Raw genomic sequence first — 23,047 nt, forward strand, 5'->3', positions numbered from 1 at the left:
CATCATCATCATCATCATCATCATCATCATCATCATCATCATCATCACCATCATCACCATCATCATCTTAATGCATTCCTAAAATGTCCATTGCAGGTGGTATGGGGTCAAGTGCTACAGAATACATTTAAGATTTGTTTTTGTCCTCTAAAAGCTTATAATTTGTGATGGATATATTGTTTCAAATAAAGAAAAACAAGTCATAAGACCTAAAGATTAAACTATGAAAAAACATAGAAAAAAGAAATGGCAAAATTCTTGACATCATACATGTCAAAGCAACATACATTTTCGGAGTAGAGTATGAGAAGACCATCTCGACAATGATATGTTCTGACTAAGCGAAGCAAGATCAGTTTCTTCCCTTTAATCAGTCTAGAATTTAGGCCCTAACTAAATTTAGCACCCACATTAACATATGTGGGCCTTGGAGACCAATAAAACCAGTCAAGAAATCAAAGTACTAGCCCTTAGATATTTTAATTCCAATACTAATAGAACTTTAAACTGAAATATTAATTTGATTTAAAAATTAATCATGAGAATAACAGGGATCAGAACTGGACCAGTGATGCCATTAGAATAATAAACTCCCAGAAGAACGACTCCTACCAATGAAGTTGCAGAGAAGCACCTAGGGCACCAATTCTGCTTGCCAAGAAAAGTACATGGAGGGCTCTGCTGGTAATTATTTAACAAAAAGCTTCCCCAAAAAGGCACACTCTGACACGTCATCTACATGAATACCATTTTCTCCATCCCTTCCTTAAGTCTAGACAATCTATGAAACAAAGCCAGACTGCTGAGGTAGGATTACTCATCAAGCAGTCAATGGAAGATGGTTCCAGCACACCTGGTATGAAGCAAAACCAGAATCCACCTGGCTCTCTATGCCTGACAGCAGTGGGGGGGGCCACAAATCCATGCATAAAGCTCGCTTGGAGCAGGCTACATACTGACTAGATTTTGAAATGTAATGTTACCCAGGTTTTATTGCATTTTTACTTATTTTGTTAAATATTTTCCAATTACATTTTAACCTGGTTCTGGCCAGGAGTAGGACATCATCACCCTCCATCATGCTACCTGTCAATGATAATAATGAGGGACAAAGGCTGGACCATATTTCACTGGCATAGGAAACTCCTGGGTGAGCCACACCCTGGACCAAACTAGGGGAGTAGTTGCCTATGGCACTGCAGGGCTAGGTGACATCCCCAGGTACACACTCTCCATTTGCTGAATCAAGGTTTTCCTGTTTCTGAAAAGGACTGGGCTCTCTATCCACAACACTGCACTGCTTCTGTAATGTGAATGGCCTTCTTACCTCTTAAGGTACTCTAACACATTAACTCACTGGATCCTCACACAACCCCATAAGTAACTGAATATGTTAAATGTTCCTATGTCATCTGAAAGGAAAGTGAGGTGCAGAGAGACTGAATGACTTAGGCACTGGCACAAACAGGGCTGAGGCTCCCACAATCCTGTCACTTGATCTAGATAGGCAACACTACATAGCACCATTCTAGTGTTATTAGCAAAAGGTCTACAGAATAAAATTTTTTTTTTTTTTGCTTTTTTTGGAGGAGAGAAGATAAGGCAATTGGGGTTAAGTGACTTGCCCAAGGTCACACGGCTAGTTTTGTGAAGTCTACAGAATAATTAAGGCAGTTCAATACATGTATTAGTGGATCAGTATTCCAAAGAGAAAATATTATTGTGATCCACAGTAAATTCATGCCAAATTATCTAAGAGAAACGCCAATCAAACTGGGTTTAAATTAGTACATGAAGCTCCAGGGTGGCCAGGGGAGACAGAGGGAAGAAAGAGTTTACAATGTGACCTGTGGAAGTGCCAGAAGGTACAACTGGTCACAGGATTTTTATTCCAAAGGAGCCTTGAGGAAGTTGTGCGTCAGGAAGAACTTCTGGGATGAGGATCTGTTCTTCATAACACCAAGTGAGCTCTGAAGGGATCCTGCTAGGTCAGGGAAGACTTATGGAGGAGTTGGTCATGGCTCCTTCCCATCATGTTTGAGCTGAACAGGATACCAGCTCAAATCTCTCAGTCAGCCCAAAAGCAAGCTGCTTGGAGTGAGGATGACACAGTGGGGGGAGGAGGAAGAATCCTATTACATGAGCAGAAAGGCACTGATCTAATGGCAAATATATATTGAGAGTATAATTTTTAAGCTGTCTGTTCAATGAGTTTCATGGCATTATGTCTAACTGCAAAAAAAAAAAACAAAAACACAACTGTCAACCTAGTTGTTCTACAATAAGACAATTAAATAATCAATTAAGTAATATTAATGGAATAGAATATCATGAGGCAATCAAGACATACAATTATAAGGAATACAAGGGAATCATAAAAGACTTCTAGGAAATAAAGTAAGAAGAGCAAAACTACAAGTATAAAGTATGTACACTATCACCATAGTAAAAGAAAATTATATGAAAATATGAATTCTAATGAGCACTCAGGCACTATCTAAAAAGTTTTAACATTTGATGCACTAAAATTAATTAAATTCTAAATAGTAAATGAGTTTGATGATAAAGATGTCCAAAGTAAGATTTTAACAAAACATTTACTTTTTTAAAAAACTGATTAGTATAAGTGAAGGAATATTATATTTGGAGCTAAAAGACATGGGTTCTAATCTCAGCTTTGCTATGTGATATTATGCAAGATACCTAATATCTGGGGTGGGGGGGGGCGGTTTTAGCAGAGCCAAGATGGCACAATAAAAGTAGGAACTTATTTGAGCTTCTCCCCAATTACCTATAATATCTATTAAAAAAAAAAAACCAAACTCTAAACAAATTCCAAAGCTACAGAACTCACAAAATGACGAAGTGAAATACACCTCCATAGGGTGGCTAGGTGGCGCAGTGAATAGAGCATTGGCCCTGGAATCAGAAGGATCTGAGTTCAAATCCAGCCTCAGATACGTAACATAAAAAACTAGCTGCGTGACCTTGGGCAAGTCACTTAACCCCAACTGCCCTACCTTCCCCCCTCCAAAAAAGAAAAAAAAAGAAATACACCTCCTGTTGAAGGCAGCCTGGCAGGCCAACAGGAAAGGTCTGAGAGCAAAGTGCAGTGCCACATGGGATGTGCAAACACAGACTGGGCGGAGTAGACGTCAAGGGATTGAATTACTGGAAGCTGTGGCAGTTTCCAGACTTCTCAACCCACAAACACCAAAGAGAAAGTAAAAGGTCACTGGAGAAACTCTGTTGGACCTGGGTGAGAGAAGAGTGCAGTTAGACCCCCACCCCTGGGTGGTAGGGGTGGTAGCTGCGGCAGCAGCAGCAGCAGTGGCAGCAGTGGTGACTGCTTCCAGAGCTCCAGGTCCACAGATGGTGGGGGACCAAGCAGCTGATCAGAGGACAATTGCAGGAATCTCTTTGCTGGCACTGAGGCAGGATTCTCTTGCTTTGCCATGCTTGAATCTGGGTCACAGTCTTGGGTGGCGGTCCTGGGGTGAGGAGCAGCGCTGCTGTGGCAGAGCTTATGGTGGCTGTGGAGAAGGAATCCTCCTCACAGTTCTGAGGCGGGTGCCTAGAAGTATCTCTGACAACAGCTGCTCAAAACCCCAGAAATTTGGGACACAGCACTCTCCACTCTGGAAGCAGAGTTTTACCATGGCAAAGAGCTCAAAAGCCAAGTAACTGGCTGGGAAAATGAGCAAACAGAAGAAAAGAAACCAGACTATAGAAATTGTTCATTGGCGACAAAGAAGATCAAAATATAGAACCAGAAGAAGACAATAAAGTCAAAACTATTGCATCAAAAGCCTCCAAGAAAAATATGAATTGGTCACAGGCCATGGAGGAACTCAAAAAGTATTTTGAAAATCACATAAGAGAAGTAAAGGAAAAATTGGGAAGAGAAATGAGAGTGATGCAAGAAAATCATGAAAACGAGTCAACAACTTGCTAAAGGAGACCCCCCCCCGCCCAAAATTGGAGAAAATAATACCTTAAAAAACAGACCAACTTAAATGCCAAAAGTGGTTCAAAAAGCCAGTGAGGAGAAGAATGCCTTAAAAAGTAGAACTGGCCAGATGAAAAAGGAAGTTCAAAAGCTCACTGAAGAAAATAATTCCTTCAAAATTAGAGTGGAGAAAATGGAAGCTAATGATTTATGAGAAATCAAGATATTATAAAACAGATCTAAAAGAATAAAAAAAAAGAAGATAATGTGAAATATCTCATTGGAAAAACCACTGACCTGGAAAATAGATCCAGGAGAGATAATTTTAAAAATTATTGATCTACCTGAAAGCCATGATCAAAAAAAGAGCCTAGAAAACTGTCCAGATATTCTAGAACCAGAGGGTAAAATGGAAATTGAAAGAATCCACCAACTGCGTCTTGAAAAAGATCCCCAAGAGAAAACTCCTAGGAATATTATAGCCAAATTCCAGAGTTCTCAGGTCAAGGAGAAAATATTACAAGCAGTCAGGAAGAAACAATTTGAATATTGTGGAAGCACAATCAGGATAACACAAGATCTAGCAGCTTGTACATTAAGGGATCAAAGGGCTTGGAATATGATATTCCAGAGGTCAAAGGAGCTAGGATTAAAACCAAGAATCACCTATCCAGCAAAACTGAGTATTTCCCCTTCAGGGGAAAATATGGACATTCAATGAAACAGAGAATTTTCAAGCATTCTTGATGAAAAGACCAGAGCTGAATAGAAAATTTAACTTTCAAATACAAGAAGAGAAGCGTGGGTGAATAGAGCACCAGCCCTGGAGTCAGGAGGACCTGAGTTCAAATCCAGCCTCAGACACTTAACACAAAAACTAGCTGTGTGACCCTGGGCAAGTCACTTAACTCCAACTGCCCTCCAAAAAAACAAAAACAAAAAAAGAAGAGAAGCATGAAAAGGTAAACAGGAAAGAGAAATCATAAGGAACTTATTAAATTTGAACTGTTTACATTCCTACATGGAAAGATGATACTTGTAACTCATGAAACTTTTCTCAATATTAGGATAATTGAAGGGAATATATACATATACAAATATATCCACACATATACACACATATATGTATACATATATGTATGTATAGGTGGGTATGTGTGTATATATGTGTGTGTGTGTTTATATGAATACATAGACAAGAGGGTACAGGTTGAATTGAATATGAAGGGATGATATCTAAAAAATAACATTAAGAGGTTAGAGGGGAATACATTAGGAGAAGGAGAAAGGGAGAGGTAGAAAAGGGTAAATTATCTCACATAAAAGAGGCAAGAGAAAGCTGTTACAATAGAGCGGAAGAGCTGGGAGGTAAAAGAGAATGAGTCAATCATTCAATTGGGTATCTTAACCTACAGGAAAGTAAGGGGAAGGGGATAAGAGGGGGGGATGAGAGAAGGGAGGGTAGATTGGGGGATGGGTAGTCTGAAGCAAGCTCTTTTTAACAAGGGACAGAAAAAACAATAAATGGGGGTAAGATAGGATGGAAGGAAATCTAGTTAGTCTTTCACAATATGACTACTATGGAAATGTTTTGCATAACTACACATGTATCACCTATGATGACTGTGACGATGATGATGACGACAAGATGGCTCCTGAATGAAGTCTGGAATGAACAATATCCAAAAGAGAATCCCAAATAGCATACTAAATGTCATTCCGTGGTGAATCTTATTCTCTTTGGGTATTACACAAAGAAATGGAGGAAAAGGGTGGAGGGGAAACAATGCCAGCACATGGCAAATCTATGGAGAGATACTTAAGATTGTCATTTCAAATGTGCTAGAGTAGCTGCTGTCATAGCATATCTCTAGAATGGTTCAAAATGTATGATAAAGGTTAAAAAACAGAGACCTAATTAGAGAAGCTCTAAAAGACAAGCAGCTGAAATATGAGAATTTGTCAACCTGGGAATCAAATAACACAGCTGAATCCCAACAAAGAAGATAAAGAGGGCTTCACAAAAAAGACTACATCTGACATTCTAGTCCTTCTCATTCCCTTCCTGGACTGTAGCCACATCCCTCCCTCATATTCTCCCACAACAGCAAAATAGAAGAGTGCTGGCCTGAGCAAAGCATTTTAAACACAATAACCAGAAATAGAGAGGGAAGGTAGACCATGGCATCTTTTGCACACATAACACAAACAGAAAACTTTAAAAACTACTGTACAAGACTCTCTAATAGCGAAGATTAAAGAAGCATGAAAATCGCCCCATCGATTATACCCACTCCATTACGATCAATCTTTCTCCTCTATACTAGTTTATTTTCCTCTACTTAATATGCTTGGTTATCTTAAAAAAATTTCTTCCTCTTTCTTCTACTAACAAAATTTTTTAGTAAGTAGAACATATTCATTGCCTTAACTTCATAATTATTGCCTTCACTTCTCTACCACTTCCAAATAATCTGTAATTTGGGTTCTACTCTACAGAAAATGCTCTCTCAAAGGTCACAAATAACTTACTTCCTAACTACCAAATGCAAAAGATTTTCTCCTCTCCTCACTTCTCTGCAACATCTAAAACTATATCCACATAGTCTTTCCTGAAAATTTCTTGAAATTCTTCCCTCCCTTGACTTCCATCCAGCTCTAATCTCGTGAACTCTCCTGAACTCCAGTCATATATCAACAACTGCCTGCTGGACATCTCCACCTGGAGGTTTCATCAGTATCTCAAACTGAATGTAGTGAAAATGGAATCTGCTGTACATCCCTAAGAACTCATAGCTCTCTAGTTCCCTTTTGAGGGCCCCAACCTTGAAGTCATCCTTGACTCTTCCTTCTCCCTTTCCCCTTCTTCCCCCACCCCATACAGCATCACTGCACAAATCTTGTCTATTCTATTTTCATCTGTCTCTCAACTTTCCCCTTATATCATCTCACACGTCCACCACCCTTGTCCAGACTCTCTTAACCTTTCAGCCAGACAGCTGCAATAACTTCCTAACTGGTCTTCTTCCTTCTAGTACCCGTCTTCTTCCCAGCATCTTTCACAAAGCTTCCAAATTAGCATTCCTAAAACACAGATATGTCACTCCCCTTCTCAAAAATATTTAGTGGCTCTTTGTTGCCCCCTAAGATAAACTACAAACTCCTTCACCTGGCATTTAAAGCACTACCATATCTGGGCTCCCACCCACCTTTCTGGCCTTATTTAACATTAGTTCCATTTATGTACTCCCTAGCCTACCAAGCATTCCATGTCCAGACTCTGGCTTTTGGGGAGGCCATTCTCCAGGACTGAAATGTCCCCTCATCTCGCCTCCACGTCTTAGTTTCCAAAGGTTTCCTCAAGGCTTACCTCAAGCACTGTCCAATGCAGAGTTTTCTGATCCTCTCAGCTATTAATGCTTTTTCCTTCCTCAAACTACTTTGTATATACTTATCAGTGTACATGGTATTCTCTCTCTCTCTCTCTCTCTCACACACACACACACACACACAGGAAGAGACTGCATTTAATTTTTGTCATTGATCTAGTACCTTACATATATAACAAGTGTTTAGTAAATCTTTATTTGTTGAATTAAATTGAAGTTAACTTGATCATCATTAATATGATCATCCTCCTCCTCCTCCTATTCATTTTTACTCCTTCATTGGTCCTTTTTTCTCATCTATGAGTTGCCCCAGTACAGGCATTAACTTGAGGTCCTTGGCTCTCCTTTCTTCTCTATCTAAAATCGCTCCCTTAGAAGATCCTTAAAGGATCACCACCAGATGAATCTTCATCCCTGCCTAACCTTTTTCCCAAGACCTAATTTCATATTTTCAGCTGCCTGAACACAGGATTGTTTCATTTACTGCCATATATATGCCCAGTACCTGGCACAGTATATAGTAGGTTAACAAATACTTGATCAATTGGCCATTTATAGTATATTATCTAAGGAAAATTCTTCAATTGGTGCTTTGAAGTATTATTTAGATATTTTGTTATTGACTTTTTCACAGTGTGTTTGATCTTTTCTATTAGATTAAAAGTATTTTGAGAGCCAGGACAGGTGTCATGGAAAAAGTATTGGATTTGGGATCAAAGGACCTGGGTCTGGAGTCTAGCTCTACCAATTATTAGGTTGAATCAATCAATAAATCCTTATTAAGTCCCTACTATGTACCAGGCACTGTGCCAAGCTCTGGAGATACAAAGAGACAAAAGACAGTTCCTGCCTTTACAAGTCACTTACCTTCTCTGGGCCTCAGTTTCTTTCTCTGTAAAATGAAAGAATTGGATTAGATCTTTGAGGCCCCTTCTAGCTCTAAATGCTAAAACTCTAAGAAGGGGATACAATAAAGAGAAAAGGGAAAAAGAAAAAGGAGAGAGAAGATGTAATGAAATAACTAGGCAGAAAAAGAAACAAGGAAAAAGGGAAAGAGAAAGGAAAAGAACATGAGAACATGTGCATTCCTGGTGAAAAGAGAAGACTTCTGATCTAGTTTGTTCCTTCTATAGAAATTAGCAAGTACTAATACAGTATACAAGGTATTTGCTCTGTTTATGGGCCCTATGCCTGGGGCTCTGGGGGACAAAGGATAAAAATGTGCACTGAGAATTCCAACAATTAACCATAAAGCTTTCGGAAATTCAATTATTTTTATCCAAATACTTTTGGGCAATATATTGTAATAAAACATAAACTAATGTTGAACCAGGTGCCTGATTCTTTCAAAAGGCATCATATGTCCTGGTGGGAGCCTGGACTGCCAGGCCCTGTGAGAAACATGCCTCGCTACACCTCGAGCACACACAAGCACACCGTGGCAGCCTGGCCTCCAGCAAGCACAGAGGAAGACCAGCGTGAAAAAAGAACTGGAGTTTATGCTGAGGCTGGGTATTTTTCCCTTTGGGCTGATTTTCTGCTTTCTGATCCATCTCTGGGTTATAGAAGCATGAAAGGCCCCAACCAGATATATCATGAAAATGTGGATGTTTAAGTGCTCAGGGCCTCAAAGTCAGCATGAGCCAGACAATGGGTGGGTTCATCCCTTTGCCGTCACCCAACTACCTCAAGAGTGCTCTCTGTGCTACAGCATGTCACGGTATGCAAATAGTGGTCAGAAAAGCTTAGTAAGCATTCAAGCCATCCTCTTCTCCCCCCAAAAAGATCTAAGATAAGTTTTCAAGGAATCGAGCAGAAGGAAAAATCAAATGGTAGTAACATCTTAACCCCTTGAAGGAGGAGAAGAGAAAAAATTTTCAAGTCACAGAAATAATCCATTATCATTAGCCATGTTGTCTAAGATCTTTTTCAGGGGAACCCCCCCCCTCACTAGATCACTAGCCTGAGAAGTGAAGCCTGAGAGTACTGTCACTCCCTTACAGCTCAGTTTTACTTCCTTTGTCCATCAATTTGTACGACTATTTTACTAAGCATGTAAAACTACATAGTCTTTAAAATCAGCCGCTAATTTTGCTATTTTAAAAGTTGTTAGTTACATGTGTCATCCTCTCCAACAACTTCCTCCTATATGCTTAATTTAACCTGTTATTCTTTAGGGTTCCTCCAAAAACCACAAAACAAAGACAAAAAATCTTCACCTACCTCTCACCCCTGTACCTTTGCTCACACTGTCCCATCCCATCCCACCCTCAAAATCTCCAGCCACTAAAATCCACTCTTCTTTTCAAAGCCCAATTCAAGTGTCACCCTCTCCATGATACTTCCATGATTACTGTCCCCTCAACCTAGTAATAACCTCTTGCTCCTCAAATTCAACAAACATTTTAAAAATAACTACAGTATTCAAGACATCATGGATAGACACTGAGGTTATAAAGATAAATTACCTTGGAGGACACAGTTTGGGACTTTCCTGTGTGATCTATTAATAATACCCTATTTTGTATTAGTTATTTGTATAGATGTCATAGACTTTACCCCGCTTCCCCAGTGTAAATTCTGCCTTCAGAAGTACTCTTAAAGAGTACATCATCACTCCTAAGCAGAATACTTGGAGCTCAGGTATACCAGGAAAGGAAGAGCAGAACAGCTTATTCGGTGACCCAAATGACTTTGTGTTTTGTTTTGTTTTTTGACTCTGCATTTTATATAATCAACTGCACAGGTCATCGAATGAGCCCTGAGTTCATCACTATACCTGAGACATGAGTATTAGGGAACTGTAGTCTAAAATTGTTATTAACACAGTAGGATTAAGCTCACAGTTAACCCATGTAATCATTTACTTAGAGCACAGGTATACTCTGCTTAACGATGTTAATTGACACCACAAAAACACAACATTAGGCATAACAACAATCCAGTGGGCGTTAATTCCATAGAGACAATGTCAACATTTGCTCCTCAGGCATGTTTCCTCTCCTCCCTAGATCTCACAGCTCAGTTAATTGTACAAGAGTACTATACATAAAACCAATGAAAAACCATTTAAAAGAACCCTATCACTAAGTGCAAAAAAAAAAAAATACAGGCCATGTCTGTAGGTGCTGAATCCACAAACAGATTGGGCAGGTATTAATTTACTATGTGCCAGTCACTGTGCTGGACACTGGTGATAAAAAGACAGGAACCAAACAGTTGCTGCCTCAGAGAGCTCATATTCATCAGGAGAAACACACAGATCCAAAGTAATTATGGAGGGAGGTGGTCCTGGTTGGCATCAGCAAAGGCCTCACATTGGAAGAGGCGTTTAGCTGAACTGGGAAGGAAATGAGGGGCTCTAAGAGGTAGAGGTGATGAAGTAAATTGCAAAGAGGGCATTGAGGTGAGAGTTGGACTACAGACTGCACCAAGGGCATCATGTGCACTAAGTACTAAGGATGACATGCTGTGAAAGGTTTTCAAATCCCCACAAAGAGTCTTCCTGGTAATGGGGAGCTCCTGGAGATTTCTAAGCAGGAGACAATAATGACAGATTGTACCTTCTGAGTATTAACTCTTCAGCTGTGTTGAGGACTGAGGAGAATGGAGGGAACAGAAAATGGAGGCAGGGGGCTTCATTTGCCCAACTGGCTCACATTTGGTTCACTGACTGCATCTATCACTGCAAGAGTCCAGCTCAGTATAGTGACTGTACATAGTGGGTGCTTAACAAATGCTGACTGACTAACTGATCAATTTGAACGGGAACAAAGGTGGTAGGATGGGGAGGAAGCATGTCCGCAAGACTGTCAGAACTTGGACATGACAGATTAAAGGAGCGATCAGAGTGAAAATGGATGAATCATGGAAGCTATACTGGAGCTGGTCAGACTGGCGCGGGTTTATACACGGGGCTACAACCTGGTAGAAGAGGGGGAGGTGTGGAAATACACAAAGGAGTACATATATGAAGGGGTCAGGCAGCTCAAGGACACCACCAGGAGTAACAGACCCGGACTGGAAGAGAGTGGAAAAAGAAAGGAGGCTTTCAAAGCCGGGGTGCCGAAGGGCACTGAGAGAGGAAATATCCAAGCAAGTGCAAGAGCTCGGAGGGAAGAAGGGTTTCTACAGTCTTTGCCATTCTGCAGCTTTTTATCACCCAGTGTATGTTGGGGGGAGGGGGGGTGTGCCATACATTTCCTGAAATGTGGATGACAGTTTATAAAAGGACTTAAATGGGAAGAACATCAGAAAAGAAAAGAATTATTTAGAGTATTTTAAAGGATAAGAACAGGTTAACAGCATGAAAACAATTAACATTTCAGGTAATTCTTTACAAGTAAAAAGGTTCCATTAGTTAATATATCATTTCATTGTCTAGGTTCTTACAAAGATTGATGGACAATGATCTTTTTTTTTCTCTTACTAGGTTTCTCTCAGTGGGGGAAGAAAAAGGCTTTAGACATAGAACTAGGCTATCAAGTGATCAAAAGGTCAATTCCTCTTAGGTTTATGCTCAGTTATAAGATGCAATCTAATGTACCACCATTCTAAATGAGTAAAAAAAAAAATATATATATATGTAATTATTAGATTATTAGCATGGAAGGAAAATACGCCAAAACTTTTAAAAATTAACTTATTAATCTACTGACTAATCACATAGCACTTCATTTCTTTGCCCCATTTATAGGATGTGACACTGAAGCTATAGTGTGATTTTTAAGTAGAAGTTGAAAGGGCCTATTCCAGCCCTTTCTGACAAGTAAATAAAACTGCAGGGAGATCAAATAACTCACTAAAGAGAAGATATAATTTTTTATCTCCATTTTTACAGTCTCATATCCACTTCCGTTGGGAATAACAAAGTCTGAATTCTTATGCAACATTTATCTAAATGTGTCGATTTTATCAGATTGATGAATTTTGCTAACAAGAGACAGGGCTAGGAAATCTTTTATGACACATTTAGAGCAATCACAGAGCCAGAGTTTTAATTTAACCAACTTGAGAATTCTCAGACAGAGCTGCAGGTGTTGGCTCTGAAAAAAAAATCACCAACGGGAAGGTCTATCAATCTTTATGACAGGAAAAACAAAAACACTTCATACTTGTTTGCCCTCCACAGACAGGTTCGAAGGAGAAGCAGAAGTGGCAGGATATTGTCTTGATGCTGCACAGAGAAGAGAAGGACTAGCTACCTCTCTGTGACCGCTACTTAGTATTGATCAAAGGGAACTGGTCCAAAAAGGATCACAGAAAATGATAAAACAATGAAGGTTTTCCGACATTGTGCAGCTGAACAAGGGCAATGTCCTGACAACATCAGAACAAGTCATTCCTGAAGCTGCTTGTTCAATAAGATGGCCTCACATCCTATTCCTACCATGGAAGTTCCATCACCTTTAACGGTCTAATCTATTACTACTGGGTATTCCATTTTTTTTAACTGTATAAAATCTCTCTTTTCCCATCTTCCATTTTAACCAACCCTTTCTGATCTTAACTGTTGGGGAAAATCTTCAATCAGCTTTTGGCTCTCTTAAAGAAAGAACCACTTAGCACAGAAAATGTGTTTTAGACCTAAAGGAGTTTAGAGCCCACACATTCCTTAGTGCCTTAAAAAAAACCAGAAGGTAAATCCCAGAGAGGGCTGGTGACCCTATCTAAAGTCACAACAAAGGGTGTGCTAGAGTTTGTTAGGCCAGGGCAAACCTCCAAGCTGTTAAATTTTCAGTGTGGGCATTTACACTTCAGAAATGGGCAAACTCCCCAAATAAGGGCTTGACTTACTGTTTTGTGGATTGTCTAGACTTCAGTGATAGATAAAATGCTAATAATGCAAATTAAACTTAAAACTGTGCTGTGTATACATTTTTTCCCCAGTGAGACCATTAATGACCATTTCGGTGCAACCCTGGGCAACAACAACTTAGCAAACTGGAACCATGTCTCCGCCTTCGTTCCTTCCACTATGTCATGCTGAACCTTTGAACTAAATTGAAATTCACAATGTGGCAGCATCTGACACAAGAAGTCTACGAAATTTTAGTTTTAGTTTTTTAGAAACCTTAACAAATGAAGGACAACATTTTGGTGAGAACTGTGTGCTGACAGAGCTCTAACATCAGTCACTGCATCTTCTATTCTTAAACACACACACTTTCTCTCTCTCTCTCTCTCTCTCTCTCTCTCTCTCTCTCTCTCTCTCTCATCCTTCTCCCCCCCCCTCCCCCTTTCCCCAGTAGCATTCTACATGAGGTTACATGCCCTGGTCAGTCCAATGAATAGAACTGATTCTATTTCTATTTAACTATTATCATATGAATGATTATTAGTCTACTCTTGGCAAACCTACTTTGTGTTCTCTAGTGTCTTCTGCATTTTCCTGGTCATCTTGTCAATAGCCGCCTGTCTCTTCTCTTCTGCTAGGAGGTCTATCTTGTTCAGTACCACAATCAGCTTCTGACAAGCAATTTGCCCAATCACCAAACATTCTGCTGACTGAGTCTGCATCCCTTTGGTCACATCGATAACTAGCATCATCAGATCAATGATCTGGGCTCCTAGAGAAAGAAAATACAAGGTTAGAGGAATGAAAACAGAGGACTGAACTTTCTAGCAAGTTATTTGATATGTCCTAGCTGAGGAGGCAGTATAGTGCAGTGGAAAGAATACTAGATTCAGAGCCCCAAAACCTAGATTCAAATCCTGACTAATAAACTCCCTGTAGGACCTTAGGAAAGCCCCCTGACTTCTCAAGATCTGCTTCCTCATGTGTCATATGCATGGGTTACACAAATAACCTCTCAGGTCCCTTCAGCTCTAAATTTGTGATCTATGATCTATAAGATCTATGACTGAGAGTCTTTGTTGCCTCCGTATAAATATAAAAATAAAATACATTTCTATCATAGAGTTTCAAAACTTTCAAGACTACTTTCCAGATAACTTAGGAAGATATCTAAAAGTTATAGCCAAGGACAGGACAAAGAATCAATTTACAGCATTAGATCATGAAAATACATTTCCAATACACAAAAGGCAGAGGAAGACCAATAAAGGCTATGACTGACCAGGTCAATTACTGTATCGACTAGGTCAATAATGCACTTAACCTCAATTGCCTTTCCTTCCCCCCTTTCAAAAAGAAAAAGATTTGCTATAAAAAAAGAAAATGAATAAAAAATAAATGAATCTGAGACTTGTATTCAACTGGCCAATCTGTCACCTATCCCCAATGACTATTTGTAAGAAGGTCTAGGTTCAAACACCATCCCTGACATATAGCAATCTTTGATTTGACAGGAGTCCCTTAACATCTCAGTGCTCTAGACAAGTCTTGGAGACAGTAAGTTTTTGAGAAGGTGCAGGCCCGTGCTAGTAAAGGGAGTTTCCTCAGCCAAGAGTTCTCGATACCAAGCTGATTCTGTATTTGTATTTTAGAGTAAAGAGTAGGAAAAAAAGAAATGGATTGAGCTGTAGAGCTTGAAAGAATTGCTAAATGGTGGTTGTTTGGCAGGTTTACCTTGTGATCAATTAACTTGTAGATTACAGAAATGTGCTGAGGGTTGAGTTATGGATTTAACTTCCCTAATGGCTAGTTAGCAGACCTCAGACCCATGGCCAAAGACTTCAACTTCCTCATTCACATTATAAACATGTTCTATTGGTTACAAAGGACGAGAGTATAGATGACTTGGTGCTACCTACCCCCAATCACTGCAAAAACAATGCAGTAAGGACAGCATTTTGCATTTAGTCATACCAGCTAGTAGCTACAACCCATTTTACACTGAAGTTAAGTGACAGACCATTATGCAAACCGCTAGTAAGTGACCAAAACAGGCCTCAAATCCAAATCTTGTGCCTCCAAGTTTAGTGCCCTTTCCCTCGTACCCTGTTGTGAAGCACATGTCCTGCCAATGGTAGGCCAAGGTTTCTCATGGTCATATACAAAAACAGCACTTTCTCTTTTTGCTTGAGACTGTAGGTTACAAAAGCTAAAAAAGATCAAATACAAAACTATTTTAGTACTGGACTCAGTCAGAGGACCTAGGATTAAGTTCTGGCTTAGGCAACTAATTATGCAACCACAAGCAAGCCACTTCTAAGTCTGTTTCCTCATCTGTAAAAAGTAAGTAACAGCCAAAAACCTGGAATAACTAAAAAGGTCCTTTGAGTAGCCACAAAAATAATAATAATTATTATTATTATTATCATAAAGTTCATTAGCTTTGAAAGCAATCACTCTTATATGGCCTCATGTGACTGCAACAACAGAACTGTAGGTGAGCAAGAGAGTTATTCTTATCTCCATTTTGCTAATAAGGAAAGTGAAGTTCTAAAAGAGGTTAAGGGATATGAGACCAAGGCAGACGCCACAGAATGTATGCTCTCAGAATGCATGTTCTCACTTAAGTTCAGACATTTACTGGCCCACCTACAAAGAGAAGAGCATTTTACTACCAAACATTCCCCACAAGAAGTGTAAGGGATGAGTATTCTCACAAGCTTAGTGAGCTGGTTTCACAGCGCAGAGTACATTCTCTTCATCCAATAGAAGAGGTCAGGCTTCTAACAGAAGGCACTGACAGCAGGGAGAAAGGAGGAACATAGGAAAATGACATAACACAGCCATAAGAACTATGAAAGCAAAGAAATATTTGGTCATTTAGCATAAGGGCAAATAGTCTTCAAAGTATGAGACCTTCTAAAGACAATGTTCATAATGAAAATGAATCACCAACAAAAAGGTTAAGCTATGTTTAGTAGAGCTTGTTAAAGAAGGCAGGGAAGTGAGCAAAACATTTTTGAAAATATTCCATCAAAACAAAAGTTTTAGCATTTTAATTAGTAAGATTAACTGGAAAATTCACCTAGATAGAACATCACATTTCCTACAAGATCAAATAAACAAAGTATTATTACATTCCTACCTCACTGCTTTAAAAACAAAAAACAATTTATATGTCTGCGGCAGTTGAGCAAATACCAACAATTCCCTGTACCCCATTCCGTTCAGAGAATCATCACACATTAAGCCTGAATTTACCTACAGTCCATGCTCAGTGAACCTCAGGTTTAACCATCAGGACTTGAAAGCAGGCTGCTGACTCAGAGTCAAGGAGGTAGTTTATTAAATTGCTTAAATGTCCTATATCCTTGGACCAACACAAACCAATGCTAGGGATCGTCTGACCGTCCAACTTCACTAACTTTGGCCTCGAATGCAGAGGATCTTTTTCAAGCTCCTCCACTTGTTATTTCTTTCGTGAATAAATTCAAAAGGGAAGTCATTTCTGAAGCAAGGAAAAGACATTCTACATTGGAAGAATAGAGCCAAGATGCCAAAATGCCCAAGCCTCTCAGGACTGACAAGTACTAGCAAGTCACTAGTATCAGTTTTACCATCTAAAATACACTGAGCTGACAACTTGAAATAGGCTTCATTGCAAACAATCTGACACAAATTAGGCCTGTTAAAAAACAGAGTACCCTTTACTTACTTAAAACCAGATTCTTTTCCCTACCATTAAATTTTCTTATTTGTACATAAAACTAGCTAGTGGTGCCCAGTCTTCTCCTGTTGGCTCAAGGAGAATGACTCATGTACTTAATATACTTAGAGGACCTCACATCTTACTCCTGCTGGGATCCTAAGCTTAAGAAATAGAACTGATTGACAGACAAATGAAGATAAGTGCTAATATACCCAAGCGCTCAGGAACAGTTACAGGATTGCACTTTCAACCTTATCAAGCTATCTACAAGCAACATTCATTAGGGATAACACATATCTTTGCTCCAAAAAGATGGTGTTCTAAAGCGGATCCCCTGTAGCACCACTGCTCAATGACTTCTAAGAGAACCAAAGGTCACCATGACTTAACAAAACGGTCCCTAAAACTGGAACACAACTGGAAACTTCGGGTCAACTCCAGTGAACCACAGGCTGCTTTCTGCTCTCAGTTCATCTATTTTTTTCACCAAACTTTTGATCAGAGGAACAAGGAAGTGACACAAGTGTCCCCCCTCTCTTTTCTTTCAAATCCCCAGCATTTCCACCAAATGAATAGACAGTCTCTTTCCTAATTCCCACGAACCCAGAGTAGGAAATCATTCTTAAACTAGAGAGCATGGGTGAGTGAGTGGGTGGGAAATGCAGTACAAAAAAATTAAGTTACAAATGACCTTCTATATTTTTCAACCTATCAGAATTTTTCATCTCGTTGTATTGACTACAGAATCCTTTAAAGATATAGCAGGATAATTATCACAGGGTTAAAGTTTCTCCCATACTTTTTTAAAGTTATAAATCCCCAATTCTATGAGTTCTGTATCTCAATCATATCTAAAATATAAAGAAATGTACAAAGGCCAAATTTTGGTAGACTCTTAAGTATGACAATTTATCTGTGAATATCCAAGTTTCCATTTGTTGCTCAAAAAAAGATCCTTTAAGCAGTTTTTGAGACATCAAACATTAAAACTTTGGACTCCTTTTAAAGAACTTCAAACCTGAAATGATTTTGGACAGGGTGACATTTGACTCAAATCTACAGATCATCTGTGGCAGTAAGGGAGGATGCTGCACGCATGATTTACCAAAAAAAAAAAAATGGGAGAAATGTTTTTTCATTATTAACTATAAGCTAAAGTGCATGTTTCCCATTAGTACAAAATCTTGTTGATATTTTCAACTTTGTGAGACAGCAAGGTATTCGAAAATACAGAGTAATTCCACAAGATCTAAGTGTATGTGTGTGTTTGTGTTGCCTTTTCAGTTGTCTTAAGACTAGAATCTCCTGGCTGCCACAGATTGATGGTTGATTTGACTAACTTAGGAAATTTGTTCCTCAAGCATTTAAACTAGTACCTAGTAACAATATATGCTATTACTGAAAATTATACAATGCTAATTATCCATTTAAATCTGACCAGTGAGACATACCAGACTACTCTGAACATCTCTAGACAGATGGCCACCAAAACAGCAATAATTAAAATGTTTTCACTGCTTCCTTAAAGGCTTGCTGTTGGTTGGTCATTCATACTTTCAAGAGCAGGAGAGCTGAATATAATAGAAATACACAGGGCACAAATGGAAAAGAACAATGATCGGGAACCTGTTTTAAACAGGCACCAAAAGAAGGAGTCAAGATATCCATCTTCAGCTGGCATGAAGAAAAGAGTGCCTGGAATCCTTCTGTTTGCTATTACATCACAAAGTATAATTAAAATTTCATGAGAAACTGGAAAGTCAGCAGCTGACTGAATAAAAAGGTATCATAGGGGGCAGCTAGATGGCGCAGTGAACAGAGCACTGGCCCTGGAGTCAGAAGGATCTGAGTTCAAATTTGACTTCAGACACTTGATCCTTAACTAGCTGTGTGACCTTGGGCAAGTCACTTAACCCCAAATGCCTTGCCTTCCCCTCTCACCCCCCCCAAAAAAAGAGGTATCATTTCAGTTGTATGAAAGGATTCAAAAGTATTTCCATGAAACACTTCTCCCCAGTTAAAAGCTCAGGAGCACAACACTCATCTGGCCATTGCCCAGTCTTTTGGCTGGCCTAGCACTTAATGGACAATATCACAATCTCTACACAACAATGTTTAAGTGTATAGATTGTCCACACAATCTGAAGTACGCTGACAGCCCCTCCTGCCAGTTCAATGGAGGTTCTGAATAAAAAAATTATCTATTAATATCTGTCATGAAGAATGTGCACATTACAATGGAAGACAAAGCTCAACTGCTATTACTGTTTGACCTTTCTTATTTTCATAATATATATGAGGTTTTCAAAAAGGAGGGCAGACCTTGAGGGCTAGACTAGATCCAGGAATATGCAGAGAGAGAGAGAGAGAAAGTATGTGTGTGCACACATGTGTGTGTATGTGTGTGTGTGTGCATGCGTGCACATCTCTTATACTACCCCTAGTGGTGCCATCTTCCAATATGCTATATCTGCACCCTACTGGCATCTTTCTACATGCCCTCACAAGACCTAATTCCTAACTGTTAGGATCAAAAAAGAAAAGGAATTTGGGAGCTAAAGGAAACCCATCTATAGGATTATAAGATGTAGATTGGAAGGGACCTTAGAGATCATCCAGAACAATCCTATAATCCTACAGACAAGGAAACTGAGTAAGATTAAAGTTCATCGTCACATTGGTTAGTGGCAAAAATGGGACAAGAATGCAGTTTCCTGATTCCATGTCAGTGTTTCTACTACTTTACCTTCTCAGGAAAGCACTAAATCAAATCCAAAAAATCATCCCCAAACTCAACTTTTATTAGAGCCATAAGTAGCAAAACTGCCCAAATGTTAGTTCCTTTCCCCTTTTTTCCCTTCTAGTCTTAATAAGCAATGAACAGTCAAATCACACAGCTGCAAAGACAAGAAAGATAAAAAGCCAAAAAAAAAAGTTGAGGGGAAAACCCCAAGATAGTTATTAATATTTTCCTTATTAAAGTGAGAACCCAAAGTTACATCTAAGTACACCTGGATCATCTCCTTCAGAGTTATCAGAATAATCTTAGTGACTTTGAAAGGCTTAAATACCAGTATCAGGATTGACTATCACTGAACCAGGCCTGCAGATGCAGAGGACACAAAAAAGAGGTGGGACACACAGCATACACTCACACCAAATGCTCCAGGATTTCATATAGCCCCAGTGTGAACAAAAGCCAATGAAAATTAAGTTGCATCTCAATCTGCCACCCTGAGCAGAAGTCAGGAAGAGGCAATGCCTGGGAGGCAGTGACCTGTTTGGTGGTAGAGGGCAGGGAAAAAGCTAACATGTTATATTCATGATTGAAAGTTTGCCCCAAAATTACTAGGCTCTACATATCCTCTGATGCAGCAACATCACTATTAGGCCTATATCTCTAAAGAGAACAAAGAAAGAGGAAAAGACCCCATGTGTTCTTTCCAGAAAGTCCTTTCCACCAAAGTCCTTGGTACAGTCAAATAGTTCAATATTAGAAAATAATGTGATTTTATTGGTGGAAATAACATCAAGGAAGAGGCAGGACCATCTGCTTTGCCACTGCTCCCTAAGGATCATGGGACCTTCATGATCTGAAGCTTGAAGCTTACAGCTGAAACCTCCAAATGAGCTGTCTCCACCATTAGAATGGGAGCTCCTGGAAAGCAGGGTGCCAGCTCTTTCTGTGCTGGCAAAGAATTGGTAACTAAAGGGGTGCTCATCCATTGGAGAAAAGTTATACAAATTATAATGTGGGATCATAATAGAACATTATTATGCTGCAAGAAATGATAATTTGAACAGTTTCATAGAAACCTGGCAAGATTCATATGAACTGATGCAGAGTAGAGTAAAACCATGATAACGATTCATACAAACAACATCATAAAGATAAACATTTTTGAAAGACTTAAAAACTCTGACCAATGCAATAACCAGCAACAATTCCTGAAGACACATGATCAAACCTGCTACCTACCACCTGACAGTGAGGTGATGGTCTCAGTGTACGGTTATGGATACAGATACGGAGACAGACACAGACACAAACACAGACACAGATACAGATACAGATGGTCAATGAAGTAATTTGTTTTGCTTGACTTTACATATTTATTTTTCTTTTTCAATGGGAAGGGAAGATGAAAAGAAAGAAAAAAATGTATTTTTTTATTCACTGAAAATTTTTTAATTTAATTTTTAAAACAGTCACAGGCTTCTGGTATCAAAGTGCCATATTTTACATAATAGTGCTCTCTAAGGCCTCTTTCTGTTTGAAAATTCAATAGTTCGGTGGAATCACACAACCTTCTACTATTGTAAATGAAAAGTTTTTGCAAACTGAATCTATGACACTTTGAGACTTAAAAAGCACTTTCTACAGGTATCTCACTTGATCCTCACACCAACTCTATGGAATAGGTACTATAAGCTGAAAGTGAGTAAGTGACTGGCCCAGGGTCACAGAGGCAGTGTATAAGGCAGGATTCAAACTCAGGTCTTCCTGATCTCAAGTCGTCCATGCTCTAGCAGACTGACTTCTACCCCCTTAACTAAAATTACTACAAATGCTTGTGGAGGAGAAAGGTGCTCTTTGAGCACAAAATAACTTAGCCTTGAGTTAAGGAGAGAAAATACCAAGAGGGGTATCTTTTGCATAAAGAGGGGAATGAAGTCTAGAGAAATCCATAAAAAAGGACAGATGAGAGAAGCCTGGAGAGGATAACAAATATATTCCTATGAGAATAACTAGAGTTGCTCAGAATCAGGCTGTCCTGACTCAAGACCATTCTGCGATACAGAAGCCCAATCACAAGGAAGTGCTATGAGGATCCTAGAAACTCTGGGCTGGAAGGGATGTCCAGACCCTACTTTACTATGAATCCCTGACAAGCAGCAGTCCAACTTCTGCTCAGAGACCTCCAGCTTTGAAAAATTCCTGAAGCAATCCATTCCACTTCTGGACAACTCTGTTATGCAAAGGATAGCCAGGAATCTTCTCTGAAGAGGTAGATTTAGAGATAGGCCTTCAAGGCTCATGAAAATTCAACCCTTGGTAGCATTTAGAAAGGTAGAGGAGGGTGAATAACATTCTAGGGAACAAGAATAGAGTGAGGAAAAGTAGACAAAAAGAAGGGGCAGGAAGGCAACAAATCATGTTCACAGGGACAGTGAGCAGACCAATGTATAGAAAGTCAGGAAGCTTCAAGTAGAGCAGCAGTGGAAAATAAGGTTTAAAAGGGTGGTTGAGATCGGATTGTAGGGGACCTCGAATGCCAGATTTAGGAGCCTGAATCTGGTTTCACAGGCAGTAGGAAGTCCTTGGAGAATTGTGAGCAGAGAGCAACAAAAAACGGTGTTTTAGAACATCTGGAAGAAATAGACAAGATATACTAAAGAAAGCTTTCCTTATTTTACACAAAACACACAAACATAAAGACACTCCTGATTTAAAAACAAAGCCCCCCCACAACTCATACTTCTTCATAGAGAGTTTGGAAAGAAAGAATTTTAAGATAAGTCAAAACACATATCCGTGCCATTATCGACAGAAGATGAAGATTAGGCACTAAAACTGCACCACCCTTTCGACTATCATGCACAGGTGGCAGGCTGGGGGAGGGGTTTGGGCAGAAAGAGGAAGGAGACCTTTCTAAATGTGGGACATAATTACACAAGGAGGCAGGAAGCCAAGTATTGTTTTAACCTGGACCAAAGAAGATGGAATCCTTTACAAACTGACTTTCATGCAAGTAGGGAAACTTATCTGAGCTGTAGTTCCACACTGCCTGTTATATGCTGGATATCTCCACATGGATGACCTAGAAGCATTTCAAACTCAATTGCTACAATATACAACTCATGTGCTTTCTTTTTGCCCATCTCTCTTTCTAACTTCCCATTTCTTTTGAAGACACTAGTACCTTACCAGGCACTCAAAGTCTGCAACCTCCAATCATCCTTTCAGTGAAAAGTGAAATGCTTTAAAGATTGTCACCTTTATCACAAATATCTTTTTTTTATTTTTGCTTTTTGGAGGGGGAGGAAGGGCAGTTGGGGTTAAGTGACTTGCCTAAGGTCACATGGCTAAGAACTGTGTCAAATGTCTGAGGCCACATTTGAACTCACATTCTCCTGACTCCAGGGCCGGTGCTCTATTCACTGTGGCACCTAGCCGCTTCAGCACAAATATCTTTTATAAA

General features: G+C 39.4%; 1 protein-coding gene across 1 annotated transcript in view; it reads right to left on the reverse strand.

Annotated features, from left to right (window-relative positions):
* The window catches only part of EEFSEC (eukaryotic elongation factor, selenocysteine-tRNA specific), a 332,250-nt gene that overhangs the window by 221,782 nt on the left and 87,421 nt on the right, over window positions 1-23,047 (reverse strand). The window contains exon 2 of the mRNA XM_069083816.1: window positions 13,700-13,907. Within this exon, the coding sequence (XP_068939917.1) occupies window positions 13,700-13,907 (208 nt within the window). The remainder of the gene's footprint in view (window positions 1-13,699; window positions 13,908-23,047) is intronic.

The sequence above is a fragment of the Petaurus breviceps genome, unplaced genomic scaffold (assembly GCF_028583685.1).
Source record: "Petaurus breviceps papuanus isolate PSGF00001 unplaced genomic scaffold, PetGlider_PUasm1.0 174, whole genome shotgun sequence".
NCBI lineage: Eukaryota > Metazoa > Chordata > Mammalia > Diprotodontia > Petauridae > Petaurus > Petaurus breviceps.